The 20,801-nt window shown below is 34.1% G+C and overlaps 1 protein-coding gene across 4 annotated transcripts in view; it reads left to right on the top strand.

Moving 5' to 3' along the window:
* kel (kelch protein) overlaps positions 1 to 20,801 on the top strand; it is an 89,976-nt gene that overhangs the window by 25,609 nt on the left and 43,566 nt on the right. For all 4 annotated transcript variants that reach the window (XM_087407276.1, XM_011070990.2, XM_011070992.2 and 1 more), the window contains 4 exons: positions 18,622 to 18,768; positions 19,029 to 19,433; positions 19,522 to 19,775; positions 19,838 to 20,065. In XM_087407276.1, coding sequence (XP_087263402.1) covers positions 18,761 to 18,768; positions 19,029 to 19,433; positions 19,522 to 19,775; positions 19,838 to 20,065 — 895 coding nt within the window. In that variant the 5' untranslated portion in view covers positions 18,622 to 18,760. The remainder of the gene's footprint in view (positions 1 to 18,621; positions 18,769 to 19,028; positions 19,434 to 19,521; positions 19,776 to 19,837; positions 20,066 to 20,801) is intronic.

The following is a 20,801-nucleotide window of genomic DNA, read 5'->3' as shown; positions in this document are numbered from 1 at the left end:
AGTTTTTTAAATTTTTCCGAAACTTTGCCCAAAATATGGTATCGTGAAAAATTTTTTTGAAGTAACATTAGAGTCACATTCATTATTAATTTCTTTACGATTTTGATCTAAATTAGTTCTGTTTTCCAAAGTTTTAATTCTATTATTTATTGTCGAAAATATAAACTTTAAAGGATAACCATTACTTAGAAACGTGTGAATTAATTCAGAGATGTTTTTTTCATGAAATTTAGGATGGGATAAGAATAGAATTCTATCAAATTGCCCAATAATAACTCCCCTTTTGTGTTCTAACGGATTCGAAAAATAATTAAGATATTTCCCAGAATTGGTAGGTTTTTTTATAAATATCGAAGATGATATTTCCTTCCTGTCTCATTAATTTAACATCTAGGAAATGTATGCCGTTATCATCGCCAAAGTCCACAGTAAATTTAAGCCTTTCATGATATGACAAGAATCCGGATATTTTAATTACTAGAGCGGATAAAGGCAATACCACTGTAATTATGAGTCGAGATAGCTATAAAGAAAAAATGTATGAGATTCTTAATGATCATACTACATACGATTCAATCAAAAAAGATCCCACTAAGAAAATAACTGTCGAAATTGGTAATTTATTAAAAAATTGGAAAAATAAGAGGTACATTGATTCAAATTTATACAAAAAATTGTACGTTTCGGACGGCGAACTTCCGAGATCTTACGGTTTGCCAAAAATTTACAAAGAAGGTCACCCTCTAAGATTAAGATTGTCAGTTGTATTAATAGTGCTTTTTATCCACGGGCGACTTTCTTAAAAGAAATCATTGACAATAATAATATAAAAAATTTCAGTTTTGTTAAAAACAGCTTTGATTTAGTAAATAAACTCAATGGTAAAGCAATTGATAAAAATTTTAGTAATATATCATTTGTGGTCTCCATGTACACGAATATTTCGACCGAATTAGTATCAAAAAGCGAACGTAGGTGGAATTTTATGGAGAATAGACTTCGATTCCTTTACATGAATTTATCAAAGCAATTATGATTATAATTAATTCTACATTTTTTAGTTTTGATAATAAAATATTTAAACAGATTTTTGGCATGCCAATGGGTTCTCCTTTGTCCCCCATACTGGCGAACATTGTTTTACAAGATTTTGAACAAGAAATTATTACCAAGAATAATATTATTTCATCTTTTTATTTTCGTTATGTGGACGATATTGTATTAGCTATACACAAAGAAAAGGTTGAAGGAGTTCTAGAATTGTTTAACTCATATCATGAAAGGCTTAAATTTACTGTGGACTTTGGCGATGATAACGGCATACATTTCCTAGATGTTAAATTAATGAGACAGGAAGGAAATATCATCTTCGATATTTATAAAAAAACCTATCAATTCTGGGAGATATCTTAATTATTTTTCGAATCATCCGTTAGAACACAAAAGGGGAGTTATTATTGGGCAATTTGATAGAATTCTATTCTTATCCCATCCTAAATTTCATGAAAACATCTCTGAATTAATTCACACGTTTCTAAGTAATGGTTATCCTTTAAAGTTTATATTTTCGACAATAAATAATAGAATTAAAACTTTGGAAAACAGAACTAATTTAGATCAAAATCGTAAAGAAATTAATAATGAATGTGACTCTAATGTTACTTCAAAAAAATTTTTCACGATACCATATTTTGGACAAAGTTTCGGAAAAATTTAAAAAACTTTCACATGTGTATGGTTTTAATATAGCTTATAAAGCTATGAATAAATTGAATACATTTATTAAGACAGGAAAGGATTCTTTGCCTAAGGATGACCAATGCGGAGTAGTTTATAAAATTAATTGCTTAAACTGTGAATCGTCTTATGTTGGCCAAACTAAAAGGAAATTAAAAACTCGGATTAAAGAACATAAGGCCGACATAAGAAAACCTTCCGAAATTTCTGTGGTTTCACGTCACCGTATGAATAAGATGCATGAATTAGATTGGGATAACATAAGAATTTTAGATATAGAACAATCTTTAGTGAAAAGAAGAATTTCGGAAATGATACAATATAAAAAGACAAACAAGTGGTATCAATAAGCAAAGTGACACGGAAGGTTTGCCTGAGGTTTATTTTCCTCTTCTAAAGAAGGATGTCTCTTTCCTTTAATAAATAATTCTAGAACTTTCTAAATTGTTGACTCAGATATATAAATAGTGGTAAAATATATGATAGGACAAATAACAACACATAATGTCACGACAAAATTCTAATTGTGTAAAAGAAATACTCGAGATTCATCGTTTGGTTTTTTGCTGTAAAACAGGTAATGATTCTATTTCTTTATATTCCGACTAGAAGATTTTAATATATACAATTTTATTTAAATTAGAATCTGGAAATTCTTGTTCTACACTTTTCTTGATATGACAACTGGCGTTGTATTATAACATTACTGTATGAAGCATCTTCACATATAAAAGAACATGTTTATTTAATTACAACTCTCGACTGTTGAATTTAATGTCAACTAGATGTAACTCTGCGTTTTAAGAACATTATTAAATTACTGAAGATGGCCAGATTGTGGCCGAAACGTTTAATGTTTTAATTAATGTAATAATAATTAAATATCACAAACTATAACTTGTGCTATGGTTTTTTATGCTCTTATTTTTTATATGTTTTAATATTAGAACCACGTTAGTTTTCAAAATAAAGTAATATTTTAAAAGTACATTATATTCAGTAAAATGTATTTACTTATTAGGTATATAACTTTGCTTCCGCCGTTTTCCTATATAGTATGGCTTTAGCGATAAGTGGTGGTCGAAATAAATAGATTATAGACGTCATACAATAAACTTGGGCATCTGTCAACATAATCCCATAGAAACATTAGTCGATTTGTGTCTGCATCATAAAGTTATTCTCGATTGAAAATGTCAGTTTACGAGCCAAATTCTCGTTAATTGCGGGAGGTTTTAATTTTCTGCTTCAATATGAAGAAATCTGCGGCTGAGGCTCATTGAATGCTCTCAAATACTTATGGTGAGGTCACTATTAGTGAAAGAACGTGTCGTGAGTGGTTTCAACGCTTCAAGAACGGTAATTTTGACATCGAAGACCGGCATAGCGATGGAAGAGAGAAGGTTTTCGAAGATGCAGAATTGGAGGCATTACTTGATCAAGACTCGTATCATAATCAAAAAGAATTGGCACGATCATTGGAAGTGACTCAACCAGCCATTTCAAAACGCTTCAAAGCCATGGGAATGATTCAGAAGTAAAATTGAGTGCCGTACGAGTTGAAGCCGAGAGATGTTGAACGGCGTTTGTTTGCTTGTGAACAGCTGCTTGAAAGGCAAAGACGGAAGGAATTTCTGCATCGCATTGTGACTGGGGACGAAAAATGGGTTCATTACGATAACCCCAAGCGCAGAAAATCATGAGCAGTTCACGGCCATGCTTCCATGTCGACAGCCAAACCGAATATTCACGGCTCCAAGGTCACGCTCTGTATTTGGTGGGACCAGCTCGGCGTAGTGTATTATGAGCTGTTAAAACCAACTGAATGAAACAATCACAGACGATCAATATCGAACGCAATTGATACGTTTGAGCCGAGCATTGAAAGACAAACGGCCGCAATACAACGAGAGACACGATAAAGTGATTTTGCAGCGCGACCCCATGTTGCGAAAGTGGTCAAGACATACATGGGAAGTCCTACTCCATCCGCCGTATTCTCTAGACGTTGTTCCCTCTGACTATCACTTGTTTCGATCAATGGCACACGGCCTGGCTGACCAGCACTTCCGGTCTTATGAAGAAGTAAAAATTGGATCGATTCGTGAATCGCCTCAAAAGATGACCAGTTTTTTCGACGCGGGATTCGTACGCTGCCCGAAAGATGGGAGAAAGTAGTGGCCAGCGATGGACAAAATCATGAATCATAATGTATAACCAGTTTTTTACAATAAAGCCTCGAATTTCGGAAAAAAAACGGCGGAAGCAAAGTTGTACACCTAATATTAATATGTTCAATCACTGTTATTAAGAAAATAACAATTATGTAGGAAGGAAAATATTTTCATGATAATTTTCATGCTTGAAGATATAGTAGCAGCATGTTTCTTATACTGTGACACTCCTGAGATGGACGTCCGTGCGCGATCCTACGGTTCAGACTGTCGACTATTGAGCGGTTGTAAAGGAAAAATAGGCAGCACTTTGGAAATTGGCTCAAAATGTATAACTAGTTCCGAGCACACTGAAGTACACATATAGTTTCTATAATTTTATAAAAATATATTTGGAGTAATATATTCATTAATAACGTTATTTATTAAAAAAAAAATTATGAACAAAAGATAAAAGCAGGATCGAACATAAGATCCTCAACATTCTGATCTCGCACCTAACGCCCGTGACCACGCTGAGTTTTTGAGGATCGCTTCTATGAACGCGATACATAAAATACACGGAAAATCGTAAACTATATCTCGTCATCTATCACGTTTTGAAATCATTTTTGCTATTATACATTAATGAGAAAGATGCATGTTTAATCCTTTCACTTACAATACATACTTACATTAACATGTGGAATTCATAAAGAAATCGGGCCAAACATAAGTATCATTAGTGAGAGCCGTGGTACGTTTATCGGTCCAAACATAAACAACACGTTCCAGGCTGTTAATTATGACACGCGCTATCGTAACTTAAATCGTAGGGCAAAGGATTAATATATTGGGAGTACAAATTAGTTCCGTTTTCCAAAAGATGGCTCCGACTGTTGTGCATGGTTCATAGTGACAGCTGATTTTGACGTTTTCAGAGAGGTTAGACATCTGCTCTCTGAATAATATTCATTTTATATCGCTTTGAGTTTTATACAAAAACCTTGATTTTTACTTATTTGAAATGTCGAATTTTGTGTTAACCAAGCAACATTTGCGGGAGGTTCTAATTTTCTGCTTTAATTGGAAGAAAAGTGCAGCTGAAACCCATCGAATGCTTGTCGAAGTTTATGGTATCACTGCTCCAACTGATAAATCATGTAGGGAATGGTTTCGACGTTTCAAGGATGAAGATTTCAGCGTTGAAGACAAGCCTCGCTCTGGACAGCCAAAAAAATTCGAAGACAAAGAATTAGAGGCATTACTCGAAGAAGATCAGAGTCAAACGCATGAGGAGCTTGCAGAATCATTGGGAGTAACTCAACAAGCCGTTTCTGCACGATTGAGAGCCATGGGAATAATTCAAAAACAAAGAAATTGGATGCCTTATGAACTGAAACCGAAAGATGTTGAAAGGCGATTTTTCACTTGCGAACAGCTGATTCAAAGACACTAAAGAAAAGGTTTTTTGCATCGGATTGTGACTGGAGATGGGAAGTGGATATTCTACGACAACCCCAAGAAGAACATACTACGCTAAGCCTGGTCAATCGTTGCCATCGACCTCAACACCAAAGCCGAACATTCATGGTTCGAAGATCATGCTCTGTATCTGGGGGGACCAAAAGGGTGTTGTTTACTATGAGCTGCTGAAACCTGGCGATTTCATTATGGGCGATCGGTATCGGCTATAATTGATTCGTTTGAGCCGTGCATTGCGAGAAAAATGGCCGGAATACGAGCAAAGACATGATAAAGTTATTTTTCTTCATGACAACGCTCGGCCTCATGTCGCAAAAGTCGTAAAAAAATATTTGGAAACGCTCAAATGGGATGTTTTACCGCATCCGCCGTATTCTCCGGACATTGCTCCTTCTGATTACTGGTTGTTCCGAAGGATGCAGCACGATTTGGCAAGTTACCGGTTCATTTCTTTCGCAGAAATCGAAAATTGGCTCCAAAATTGGATCGCCTCCAAAGACGAGTCATTTTTTCGAGATGATATTCGAAAATTGCCTGAGAGATGGGAAAAAGTAGTAGCCAACGATGAACAATATTTTAATTAATCTGTTCATTCATTTTGTTTTGAAATAAATGCATTTTTGAACACAAAAAAATGGACCGAACTAATTTGTACTCCCAATAATTTAATAACAATTATGTATTAGAATGTCTCTTTCCCCCTTATGATACACGCCAAGCAGCCGACATCACCGAGAAAATATTTTCGGTCGCTAGAAACAAGCGACCATAGAGAGAAGGACAGAGACAGATCATTGTCTTGCTAGACGAGGCCAGTTCGGCGTGTCGACGCGGAGATTCACCGATTACAATCGGAACTTCTATCTGTTTTTGTTTTTTCTCTGTCTCGCTCTATCGAAACAACAGAAATTGAAAGAAGATTTTAAATCATAAATATTCGATACTCCAGCAGATGTGAAAATCTCTAATTTTTGTCGTCTGCTGGAGTATTAAATATGAGTCCAAGCAACCGAAGTCTGGCAAAAAGAAAACGGAGAACTGGCAACCGTGTTGGTGAATTAAAATTCTTTCATTTTCTTTTTATTAAATTACAATATATTAATCATATATCTTTCTCATTAATGTATAATAGCAAAAATGATTTCAAAACATAAACATTGATGAGATATAGTTTACGATTTTCCGCTGTATGTACCGCGTTCGTCAGAGTGATCCGCAAGAACTCAGCGTGGTCTCAAGCATTAGGTGCAAAATCAGAATGTTGAAGATCTTATGTCGATCCTATTTTTTCCTTTTTTTTTTCATAATTTTTTTTTTAATAAATAATGTTATTAATAAACATATTACTCCAAATATATTTTTTATAAAATTATAGAAATTATATACGTATACTTCAATGTGCTCGAAATTAGTTGCGCATTTCAGGCCGATTTCTGAAGCGCTGCCTACTTTTCCTTCACAACCGCTCACGCGCGGACGTGCATCTCAAGAACGTTATAGTATAAGAAACATGCTGCGACCATACCTTCCAGCAAATGGTCATGAAAATATTTTCCTTCCTACATAATATTTTTTTAATAATGATGATTGAACATCATATTAATAAGTAAATGCATTTTACTGAATGTAATGTACTTTTAAAATATTACTTTATTATTTTCATGATATATTCGGTTTCTTTCAAAGAGCTACTGATCACATTTTTGTGCCACAGAATGTAATATAGAATTTTACTTTACCGTGTCATATATCTGGTCATCTATATGTATTTTTTTTTAGTAGAATAAACTTAGAGAATGCACTTAAATGACGTATCAATTATAGAACTTCAAAGATTCTATTATCTTTAAGTTTTTACAATAACGTGAATTTAGATACGGTGAATGCCTTTTCTTAATTAATCGTTAAGAAGAAGGTAATGTGACTATTATATCGATTATGTATCTTTTCGTAGAGTAAAAAGTTCAAATTTTTTGTGTATATGCATACATATATCGTTTTGCGTGACGCTGTATGTCTAGAAAACAACGGAGTCAATCAGTATGACCCGCGTTCACAGTATAGTTGCCGCGCAATAGTAACTGTCAATTCAATGTAGTGTAGTAGTGTTCTACACACACCCATATATATGTGTGTGTATATATATATAATATATATAATATATTTATATAGTGTTTTGTATCCACAAAATAGAAAAAATATATTAGCAGAAAATTGTCTGCCTTTGGTAAGAAAAGATTATGGGTGCTTTCTAACAAGCGATTCACTCAATACAATACAGTGATTATCTCATTCTTGTATTGGCGTACAAAATTGTAATGATGCACCGTGTCACACTGTGTCTCTTGTTGGAAGGCACTCTATAAGGCCAAAATTGGTTAATGTGATGTGTGTTTCTTGGAAGGCATCCTATAAAGCCAGAATGGGAAAGGTTAGCATCTTTATGTCATTCGTGAAAATATCACTTTTATTTATCATACAAATGATATGGTTAAATGTTATACCAATAAATTGTGCTTTGCCTAATTATATTATTATTATATCCAATGAGTCGTTCGTGATCTGACTATTTTTAATTTACTGGCAGACGCATTTCGATTATCAAATTTAGTGAAATACAATTACGGAATCAATTTGTAGAATTTTGCGTCTGCAGTTAAAGAAATGTGAATAGATGCATTGTGGATGGAATCAAAAGCTGACATGACCGAAACAAAGAAACTAATGAAGAAAAAAAAACTGAATATCATTAAACAGCTTCTTTGAAATCTTACAACTTTTGTCTGAAGCGTTTTTTCTAAAAACATTATGTAATGGCCTTATAGCACAAGGATGGCCGTAATTGAATCGTAGAACGTGAATCATTGTCATAGGTAAACGCATTATATTTTAGCGTACTATGCATGCCGACACAAGTACAATTCACATTCCTTTACGATTAGTTATAGTCACATTTATGTTCAGCTCCTAAATCCGGGGTCTTTTTGGACCTATATAATACACACACACACACACACACACACACACACACACACACACACACATACATATGCTATACATATATATAATATACATTACACAGTCAATAGTCACATGCATAATTTTCGTACGATGTTGTACGTTTATGAAATGTATATAAGTATATCATATTCAAAGTGTTTTAGCAAATGTATATACTTATAGGTCAATGTGTACGTTGACCAACAGCAAGTTACAATAAGTATATTTTTACTAAATGAACACTCTGACTGTGACGTAGATATATCTTCGGATGCAACCATGTATTTGAAATACATTTATATACGTGTAATGTAATAGCACTTTTTCCTTTATTCCCAATACCATTTTAATTTAGGATATAACATGTATTCTCACTACGTAAATACATTACACATACATATGTAACTATTCCATCTCTTTTTATTATGTTTAATGGGCCTTTTACAATTATAAGCCATAAATTAGTCATAAATAAGAAGTCAGAAGCTAAAAAATTGACTATGATTGATCAATTTTTAGCTTCTGACTTCTGATTTGTAACTAATGGCTTATTGTAGAAGGCCCATAATAAAGAGAGATAGAAGTTACTCATACTTAGCTTTTCATGCAGATATAATATAGATACATTAGTGAATATTAGAATTATATTTTATGTGCATTATGATGTACACATTACAAAACATAAAATATATTTATAATTCATATTCACATACGTGTGTAGCTACTTCATCTCTTTTTGTTACGTGTAACAAAAAGATGTACTGATGTCCTCTTTTTTTCTATGCTTAATAAAAAGAGATATGTTTTTTTATGGTCAAATATACAGATATTAGTGATATATGCTTTTATATTTTCAATCAGAATATATAATACATACAACTAATATAAATCAAAGCTAACGAGAATCAAACGCAGATGATCAGACGTAACATCTTAAAGAAAATAATCAAATTACGAATCCTCTGCTAAATCCTCATTTTATGTGTACATATATACACATTACATATATATGTATATATATATATATATATATATTTTGCATTACATATATATATATATTATATATATATATATAGTTATATTTTGGGTACATTATTGTGTATATGTACATTGTAATACATATAAAATATAATTATAATTTATATTCACTAATAATGTTTTTTTATATGTTATAACAATGTTAGAATTATCATAGAAGTTAGAAGTATAATATATAAGTCGACATGTTAATAATGTATTTAAGTACTATAAGTATCTATCTCTTTTTATTAGACAGAGCAAAAAGAATTACATTATGTATGTGCAATGTCGTATTCATTTATTGATAATATATTATCGTAACCTAAAATGGCATTGGATGTAAGAAAAAAGTGGTACTACGACTTCGTATCGATTAATTAAAAATCTGTATTTTATGTATATTACAGACTTTTAGTACTTTAGTGGTATATATTGGAACGCGGCCTACATTGCACGTGTACATAATACAATTGTATTTCTAAGGCCCGATTTTACAAATATAAAATTAACTTCAATTACGGTTTATTTTTTTCTCAATTCTAAAATTGGAAAATTTTCCAAAATAAAATAAATCTTACATTTGTGGAACCGACCCTAATACATGTTTTCGTCCCTAGATGGTAATGTAGGAAACGGAATATAAATATCGATAATTAATCGATCGAATTTCCTGCATGATCATATTAATTCAGAAGGCGTAAGCATCTTATTGGAAATGAAAACCTGTAATATCGACCTTGATTAACTTCAGCCTTCGCTCCAGCATCACCTTAAGGATGTCTTCTTTTGTATCTGGATCAGTAATTTTGTTAGGTATAGACTCGAGTAAAAATACTTGTATTGATATATTTTTAAATACAGGGTGCATCACCAAAATCCGGACAAATTTTAATTTAAATTTTCCGCTATATTGTGTCTCCGCCAGAGGTTGTTGTTGGCGTCCGAGAAAGTCTGATGCTTCTAGTAAATAGTCATATCTCAAAATGGCCGCGATGTTGAAACCAATTGCGGAGTATAATCGAAGAGCCGCGATCGAAGGCCTTCGCGCTGGGCGTTCAGCAACGGAAATAATTCGGTTCTTTGGATACCCGACATCAATCATTTATAACGTTGTGGCAAAATATATGGCTTTAGAACAGTTTCCAACGAAAGTTTCAGTATGCCAGCGAGAAAGAGTCACTCGAAAGAACGCACCGCGAGAATCCCCGCAGTCGTTGAAATCATCGTTGATTTCGGATGATCCAGGTCAATCATTGCGCGTTCTGATGGATGTAGCCATGGATGGAAACTGTGGCGTCCAGAAGGCCATATGTTTTTCAGTAAGACAGTGCACCGGCTCATACGAGTCATTCAAAAATGGTGATTCAAAATTGGCTCTCAGACAACGATATGTTTTGGTCCAAGGAATTCTGGCCTTCGAACAACTCAGATTTAAATCCCTTGGACTACTACGTATGGAGCGTAGTTGAAAGATCATAGCAAGTCTCGGCATCCCAATGTGACCGAGAATAGAAGTCGTCATTCAAGCTAATTGGGGATATATCGTGCTCTAGGAATAATTGTGCTCTACTGAGATTCCCCCGAAGTGGGAATTACAAAAAATCCTTTTACATGACATGTAAAAGGATTTTTTGTAATATTTAAAATATATTCTTTTAATTTAATTAAATATTAGGTGTACAAAAAAGTTCTGAGCTTTTTTTTGTAAAATTCAATCTTTATTCAAAAACAAACGAAAAAATATTAATCAGCGACATATTCTCCGTTTGCATCAACGACCTTTTGTCATATTTCGGGGAGCTTGCGAATTCCTTGACGATAGAAACTCACCGGCTTCGAAGCGATAAAGTCATCAATTTTCGTATCTCTTCTAATCTCACGAAATGTGTATCAGCCAAATGATGCTGCAGCGACCGGAATAGGTAGTAATCGGAAGGCGCCATGTCTGGGCTATACGCCGCGTGCGGAAGAAGTTCCCAGCCTAACGCAAAGATATGGTCCTGAGTCGCTTTCGCAACATGAGGTCGAGCATTGTCATGAAGCAAGATCACTTTATGACGTCCTTGGCCAGTAAATGGCCTCTTTTCTTCTAATGCATCGCTCAAATTGGTTAATTGTTGTTGGTAGCGGTCTGCCGTGACTGTTTCACCCGGTTGTAACAACTCGTAGTACAACACATCCTTCCAATCCCACCAGATACAGAGCAAAACCTTCTTGGCGTAGATATTGGGCTTTGACGTCGATGTCGAAGGTTGACCAGGATCAACCCATGATTTTCTACGTTTAGGGTTATCATAAAGAATCCACTTTTCATCGCCTGTAATGATTTTGTGCAGAAAATCTTTTTTCCGGAACTTTGAAAGTAAAGTGAGTGCAGTGTCACGCCGTCGATTTTTGTTGTCTTCGGACAATTCATGCGGAACCCATCTGTCTTCCTTCTGAACCTTTCCCATCGTATGTAATCGTACGGAAATGGCTTGCTGCGTAACGCCAAGCTGTTCTGCAAGCTCCTTTTCAGTTTGCGCAGAGTTTATATCCAGCAGTGCTTGCAATTCGTCCGTTTCAATCTTTTCAGGGCGTCCAGCACGCGATTCATCTTTAAGACTGAAATCTCCTTGGCGAAACTTTTGATACCGTCTTTTACATGTAGCATGACTTACAGCGTTCTCTCCATATGCAGCACAAATCATTGCAGTGGCTTCAGCAGCATTTTTCTTCAGATGAAACGCGAAGTGGATGGAAAATCGAATATGCTCTTTTGTTATTGCCATCGTGAACACTACTGATTTTTGAGGTTATGTGCATCAAACGCCAAACCGTATGGCATTTTAGAAGGCCAAATGTTAACGCTTTAAAACCGCAAAAGGGCGGGAAGATATATAAAATTTAAATTGTTATTTCGGTTGTATCAAATCTAAAGCTCAGAACTTTTTTGTACACCTAATAAATACCGTTTCTAAATTTATGAGTGCTTGATTGTTTTCTCGCGTGACAAAGTTTATTTCGGTTGAATGATTTTTCTTCATTATATTAATATTTTCTAGCATAAGTGTTAAATTTTCTACTTTATTTTCCTCATTTTTTGATAAAGTAATTTCAATTTTAGGAAAGGAACTTGTCTCTGTCACAGTAATCCTTTGATTTTGCCCGGAATTATATTTTGTGTTTTCCATAACAAATCATTCAATGCATGCAAAAATAAACTGTAACTAAGAACTTCATCATTGTTAGTTGAGGCTTTTGCTTATTAAACTGATATTTGTGGTATTCTAGAAAGAGCATCCGCATTAGTGTTTTGTTTTCCTTCTTTATACAAGACTTTATAATCATATTCTTTTAATTTTAATCGCCATCGCATTAATCGAGATGATGGATCTAACGTTAAAAAGCCAGATTAGTGGTTTATGATTAGTAACTATTTTGAATCTTTATCATATAGGTATGGTCGAAAATGTTTTGTTACTCATACGATAGTGTTAAGAGTTCTTTCTCCGTAGTATCATAATTACGTTCCGTCTTATTAAGAATTCGGGAAACGTAAGCAATAAGAAGATCATTCCCTATTTCCTCTCGTTAAAACCGCGTCGATTCCTTCGTCGGTAGCATGGGTAATTAAAATAAATTCCTTATTGAAATCTGGATATTGCAAGATAAATTCGTTTAACAATTATTTAATTTTCTCGAAATTTATTTGTTGTCGTATTTCCCATTTTGAATGGTACGTTTTTCTTAAACAATTATGTAAATGGTTGAGTAATCGAACTAAAATTTTTAATAAAAAAACTTGGTAATAACTAAAATTGCCTAAGTTCTTTATGATTCTTTGAAACCGGTGCTGTTTTACTGCCTGTACTTTTTCTGGATTAGGTCTTACTTCTTTGTCTGAAATTATATGACCTAAGTAAAGGATCTCTTTTTTGAAAAATTCACATTTATCTGTAAGTTAAGACCGGCTTCTCTTAGTCATTGGAAAAGTTGATTAAATTTTTGTTTATGCTCTTCCAAAGATTCCGCGTAAACAACAATATCATCTAAATAAACGAAACAAACATTTCCTTGTAAATTCATTAAAACGTTCATCAAGCGTTGAAACGTTGCAGGAACATTTTTTAATTCGAACGACATCTTTTTATATTCGTAATGACTATTAGGTGTACTAAAAGCTGTTTTTATTGAATCTTGCGAATTTATCGGAATTTGATGAAAACCCGAAGCTAAATCAAATCATGAAAAATATCTAGATTTTTCTAACTGATCTAAAATATCTATCCGCTATATTAGGGAAAGGATACGCGTCACCGATCTTATCATTTAATTTACGAAAATTTATTACTAATCTCCACTGTTTATTACCATTAGCATCAGGTTTCCTTAGTACTACCCATAGTGGAGCATTGAATGGCGAAAAAAAAGGTTGAATAATATCCTGTTCAAGTAATTTATTAATTTGTTCTTTAATTTCTTCTTTATGAAATGGGAGGCTATCTATATTGTTTGACAACTATAGGAACATTACCCTTAGTAAGAATAGAATGTGTAATTTTATTTGTCCCTTTTAATTTTTTTCTCGGTAAATGAAATATATCATTATAATTTTCAATTGGCAGTATCGAAAGTTTTTCTTCTTTATTTAAAGAATGATCTAATCGTAGACTTTCCTTCAATATTTTTGATCTGTCCATTAAGTTATTCGAGATTACCGAATTTATTGCGAATGTAAGATTGTCCCTTGGGTTCGTGTCAATTAACACTAGCTCTACATTAATTACAGGTGTCTCAATATTCAATTCTTCCTCTGTCGTATTAATTAAGTGTGTACGTGCGTTACCGTTGTTTATTTTTACAACGCTATCACAAGAAAAATACCTTGCATTATTTCTTGTTGATTTATTAACCCAATATCAATATTATTAGGGGTTTGCATTAAAAGCCACTGTTCACGTTTAGATGGCAGTAACTGCGTATGCTATGGTCAGAGACATCTGCTACTTATATCATTTTTAAATGTGAACATTTCCTACTAAAATTCAGTCAACAGACGTCATCCTTGTTTACATATGTGCTTTTCTATAACTGAATTAAAATGGAACGTGATAAGTTGTTTTTCCGATGTGTACTTTTACACTATTTTGATTTGAAAAAAAGTGCAGCTGAAACTCATCGATTGCTTGCGGAAATTTATGGTGAATCTGCTCCATCGGAAACAGTATGTAGAGACTGGTTTCGACGATTCAAAAGTGGTGATTGTGACGTTCATGACAAACAACGAACAGGTCAACCGAAAAAATTCGAAGATGATCAACTGCAAGCTCTATTGGAAGAAAATCCAGCTCAAACACTCAAAGAATTGTCTCAACAACTGAAAGTCGATAAAGCAACTATTTTTCGACGTTTACAAGCTATGGGAAAGATTCAGAAAGAAGGAAAATGACAGCCACATGAATTGACCAAAAATGCCATTGCTAACCGTTTAAACATCTCAATTTCTTTGCTTGCAAAGCATAATAAGAAGAGTTTCTTGTGGCGTATCGTGACCGGCGATGAAAAATGGATCTTTTTCAACAACCCAAAACGCAAAGAATCATGGGTTGATCCTGGCCAACCATCAATATCGACTCCAAAGCGAAATATCCACGGTCACAAAGCAATGCTCTGTATTTGGTGGGATATGGAATGTCGTGTATTATGAGCTGCTTAAACCGAAACAATCACCACCGAACGTTATCAACAACAATTGGAACGTTTGAATGATAATTTGATGCAAAAACGACCATCAATTGCATCAAATCGTCGAAAGGTGATTTTACTCCATGATAACGCTCGGCTGTATGTTGCTATAGCTGTGAAACAAACACTGATAGATCTCGAATAGGAGGTTCTCCCGTACCCAGCGTATTCTCCGGACTTAGCACCAAGCGATTATCATCTGTTCCGTTCGATGCAACATGCTCTAGAAGATACACACTTCCATAATTATAGCGAAGTTGAAAATTGGGTTGCTGAATGGATTGACTCAAAAGACAGACTATTCTTTCGTCGTGGAATTCAACTTCTGCCTGAAAAGTGGCAAAAAGTCATAACTTCCGAGAGAAAATACTTTGATTGAGGTATTCATATATTTTGTTATTGAAATATTATAAGTGCTCAAATATAAAGAAAAAACAGCGGATTTTAATGCAAACCCCTAATATTTTGATTAATATTCTTGAAGCTTCCACGGGTGCTTTCTATATACAGATTATGCGTTTCGCAGGATTCCTCAGTTATTAAATTACTGTATTTTAATGATTATACTTTATTATTCCGGATTGTAACCGTTTGTTTTTCAAAATCTATTTTCGCATTTTCAAGGTGAAAAGAAAGGTCGAACCTGGAATTTCTTGTTCTTTTAATAGAAATTTACTCGGTACTACGTGAAATTCGTGAATGCCGTTTTAATATGCAATTCCGGGAATGCTGTTTTTCTTCTGTAATGCCTTGTATTTCAACTTTATTGCTTTGGTATACTAACGTGTCACGGAGTAAAGCATTTGCTTTTATGATATTTATGTTGGCTCCCGTGTCTAACAAGAATCTATCTGTTAGGTGAATTCTTTCTGAGTTCGTCAAAGGGAATGGAGATAACATTTCGGGAATTTGCTCTGACTGTATATGTTCGAATTCCGGTTCTATCAGGTGAACTGGATTTGCGCGATTCGAAGACTGGTCTTGGCGTTGCGCGCTTTTCGCTTGGCCTTGGTAGTTTAAACTTTGATTAGATTGAGTATTGTTTTGACGATAATTATTTGAATTATTCGAATTATAACGATTATTATAATTATGTCTATTATGCATCTGATATCTATTAGCTTGAATATTGTTGAATCCATTTCCAGAATTGCTATCCAAATTTCGCATAGAATCACATCTATTATTACTATATTGAAAATTATGATTTTTATTTCTATTTCGTGTATAAAAAATCATTTTCCTACATTCGTTTTTAGAATGACCTATCTTTTTGCAATAATTACACGTTATATAATTTGATTAAATCTATTTTCTTTAAATTTTTTCGCGTGGTATTGCGATTTTCTAATAAATCTTATGGTTCCCTCTATTGCATCTTCCAAAGTATTAAACTTTTGTGCTAGAAGATAACTGACATTTTTATGAAGTCCTTTAAAGTGGTCTATTAATTTATTGATTGCAAAAACTCTTATTTCTGATCAGGATAATTGGAGATTGCAATGATCATATCGGAATTTAACTTTCTAATTCTTTATTAACTTTCTTTTTTCTAATAACTTTCTAATAATATATTTTTTAGTAGATTCATCTCTGTTCTGCCTAAAGTTACTTATTTCTAATTCACACTGTTCGAAACGTTGTATAATTGCCGAATTCTTTTATAAGTGTTTCACGTAATTCCTCAAAATTCGTTATTGTGTATATAAATCTACCTAACGCAGCATTGCCCGTTAATTTAGTTTGAAGGATCGCTCTAAAGAAAAATAATCTTTCTTTGAGCACTACGAATTCTAAAACTCCTTTACAATCAGTTGTGAATTGATGAACCGTGAATATTTTTACCATTAAAAACAGATAAGAGATTCAAACTATGGCGAACGGAAAAGTAACTGTTAGTTGTCGAAGTCGAGGATCTTTGACTTTATTGGTCTCTATTTACGTGAATATTTTCGATGTGAGATTCTAACTGTGACGCCTGATTGTTTATGATTAATGATGGAAATATGTAATCTGATTCGAAGCTGTCGAATTACTTTCGTTTGAAGTATCTGGCTTATAATGACGCTAGGAAACGCTAGGATTTCGATAGTTCAAGATTTACATTAGAAGTATTAATATACTGCATGATTAATGGGTGTCTGATGTTTGTCGAAGATTCGATGTCTGAGATGTTCAAGATTCAATGACTGAGATGTCCAAAGTTCGATGAGCCTTTTTTCGTGTTGATCGTTTACGAAATAAATTTCTTATCGTTGCTGTCGGCTCTGTCCAGAAGAGACTGTCATGTTCCGTTGAAGACGCTTTACGCCGCTTTCTCGCTGTTTTGTTAACATTTGCGGTAACCTAGTCTTCAATACCTTTTTTTTTTTTTTTTTGAATGAATCGTAGTCCGTCAAAGTTTTATCGGAGGGATATCTGGGTCGCAGGAATGATATTGTATCCGCTGCACTTACCAATAGGAACTACCATCAATCTTCTCAGCGTCAGTGGATTGTGAGGTTTTCTCGATTCAGACTTCTTCCGACAATGTATCTCTTTGTTCTGTCTTATTTGGAGCTGATTCCAAAGCAAGGTTGATTAGCCCGTAATCTTCTATAGACAGTTGGGTACCGCTGCCACTATTACGAGCGAGACGCATCATAATATGTAAAGTATTAAAAAGATTTGACAACTGTCTTTTGAACTTTATTCAATGATGATACAGGTTTATAGACTAAGTTGGAGATGTGTTATTGGTAGCTTACGAGAACAGGCTGACTCGATCAGAGAGAACTAGAAGGATCTTCACTGTGATAAAAGAGATGGAGATTCCGATAAATTTTAATCAATAACGACATTTTTGAATACCAAAAATATACAGGGTTGGCCATATTCGACGGAAAGATGTTTTTTTTTCAATCATGGGAAAGAGATGTTAGATCGAGTAACGACGTTTCCCATGATTGAAAAAAAAACATCTTTCCGTCGAATATGGCCAACCCTGTACATGATGGGGAGGAAAGAAATCGAGATATGTGACTATCGATAACTCATGATAGTGAGTTCAATAGGAAATCCGTTCGAATTTAGGGATGAGTCGTAAGATATCTGTACGACTGAATATTCGAGCCGGGTCTTAAGGGTAGATAAAAAAAGGATTAATAACAATAGGAGAAAACAAATAAGTCAGGAGCAGGAAACAAGATTTATCAGAAATGTTTAGAAAAAAACGTGTAGAAAAATTACATTAAAAACGTGACATTAACAAATGGCGTGGCACATAACATGTCTCGTTGCTGGTTCAGAACGAAATCTTTTATAAGGTTTTCATAATTTGTATCTTTGTACTACAAAATGGCTTTTAACAAAAATGATGGATAACAAATTCGTTATAAATTATTATAATTTTTTTTAATATTTGACTGCTCTGCCGGAGTTGAAAATACTGAAATATAAAACAGATGAATAAAACTGCTATAGTCAGAGTTATAAGTGTTCGTCTCTTTCATCATTACAGCTGTTTGTTACTTCGCTATGCCAGCCAAAATTCTCTGGACGAGAGTTCGCAGAAGCATGTTCCTCGTGAGAATGGGAAGGATAAACCACCATATAGGAATCATCATCACACGAACAGAGCTTTTGATGTCATCAACGAGATGAGAAAGTATATATATTTTTGTTACCTTTATTAGATATTGAAGTAATTAGGCATATATCTTTATATAACTAAACCTTATATGTGTGCGTGTATGTGTGTGCGTGCGTGTTCAGATATACCATTCTTTCATTTCTTTAAAAAATATATTTATATTATCTTTTACATGTTGTTGTTACATACGTATTACTGTATTACCAAAAATTTATAAAATAAATTTTATAAGTATTTTATAAGTATAGATTTAAATAATATGCTATGATTTTTAGGAAAAATTTACTCTGCGATGTCATCTTAGTAGCGGATGGTGGTATGGAAGTACCGGCTCACAAAATGGTTCTCGCTGCATGCAGTCCTTACTTTTACGCCATGTTTACAAGTTTTGAGGAACGCGATCAACAGAGAATAACGTTGCAAGGCGTGGATTATTCGGCATTAGAATTATTAGTAGATTATGTTTACTCTGCAGAAGTCCACGTTACAGAGGATAACGTACAGGTACTTCTACCTGCTGCAAACTTGTTACAATTAACGGATGTACGAGATGCCTGTTGCGATTTCTTACAAGCTCAATTACATCCGTCTAATTGTCTCGGTATTAGAGCGTTTGCAGATCTGCATGGGTGCCTCGAGTTGTTGACGCACGCAGACAGTTATATTGAACAGCATTTTTCGTAAGTCGCATCTCAAATTCTGATCCTCTTAGTTAGATTATATATTATGCGATTGTATTAATATCGAATGTCTCAATATCGATTGTAGAGAAGTGGTGGACGCAGAAGAATTTTTAACATTGGAACCTGAACAAGTGGCTAAACTTATCTGTAGCGATCGTTTAATGGTGCCTTCTGAAGAGAAAGTATTTGAATGTGTTATTTCATGGGTACACCACGACCTCGAAAAGAGACAGAACGATTTGGCGTTGTTAATGGAACACGTGCGCTTGCCTTTGCTTTCTCAAGAGTATTTAGTGCAACGTGTGGAAGAGGAACCGCTTCTCAAAGCTAATTTGCAATGTAAGTTTGATTATGATGTGCATGTTAAAAGAAGAGATATATGTATCCCTTAATTTCCACAGGCAAGGATTTTTTGATCGAAGCCTTAAAATATCATTTACTGAAGGGTGAGCAAAAGTCATTATTTAAAACGCCGCGTACCAAACCAAGACAACCGAGAGGATTACCTAAAGTATTATTAGTTGTTGGCGGCCAAGCTCCAAAGGCGATCAGGAGTGTTGAATGTTATGATTTCAAGGAGGAAAGGTGGTATCAAGTTTCTGAATTACCAACACGACGTTGTAGAGCTGGTAAATAGCATCATTTGAATTACGATGGTAGAATTGTTCTTTTTTTTTTTATAAAATAAATTATTATACCAGAGTTGTCCAAAGTCTTGTCAAAGTCGAAATCTTTTGGCCTGAAATTGAAATATGTCGATATTCACGCCCATTACTATTTCTATTCCTAACTTCACTGCTATTTTGTTGTAATACGCAATACTCGGTCTCAGGGACGAAACTAATCTGAAATCGTTAAAAGTTTTTGACCTGTGTCTCTCACTATGTTTAAAAGTATTCTGTTATTCTAATATTATAAAATACTATTATTCATAATACATTTAACTATAAAAATATTAGGTGTACAACTTTGCTTCCGCCGTTTTTTTCCTATAGATGGCTTTAGCGGTAAGTGGTAGTCGAAATAAATAGATCATAGACGTTATACAATAAACTTGGGCATCTGTCAACATAACTCCATAGAAACATTAGTCGATTTGTGTCTGCATCATAAAGTTATTCTCGATTGAAAATGTCAGTTTACGAGCCAAATTCTCGTCATTTGCGGGAGGTTTTAATTTTCTGTTTCAATATGAAGAAATCTGTGGCTGAGGCTCATCGAATGCTCTCAAATACTTATGGTAAGGCCGCTATTAGTGAAAGAACGTGTCGTGAGTAGTTTCAACGCTTCAAGAACGGTGATTTTGACATCGAAGACCGGCATAGCGATGGAAGAGAGAAGGTTTCGAAGATGCAGAATTGGAGG

This window comes from Acromyrmex echinatior, chromosome 6 (genome assembly GCF_024713525.1).
Source record: "Acromyrmex echinatior isolate Ae372 chromosome 6, ASM2471352v2, whole genome shotgun sequence".
Lineage (NCBI taxonomy): Eukaryota > Metazoa > Arthropoda > Insecta > Hymenoptera > Formicidae > Acromyrmex > Acromyrmex echinatior.
This window is presented reverse-complemented; position numbering and strand designations above follow the sequence as displayed.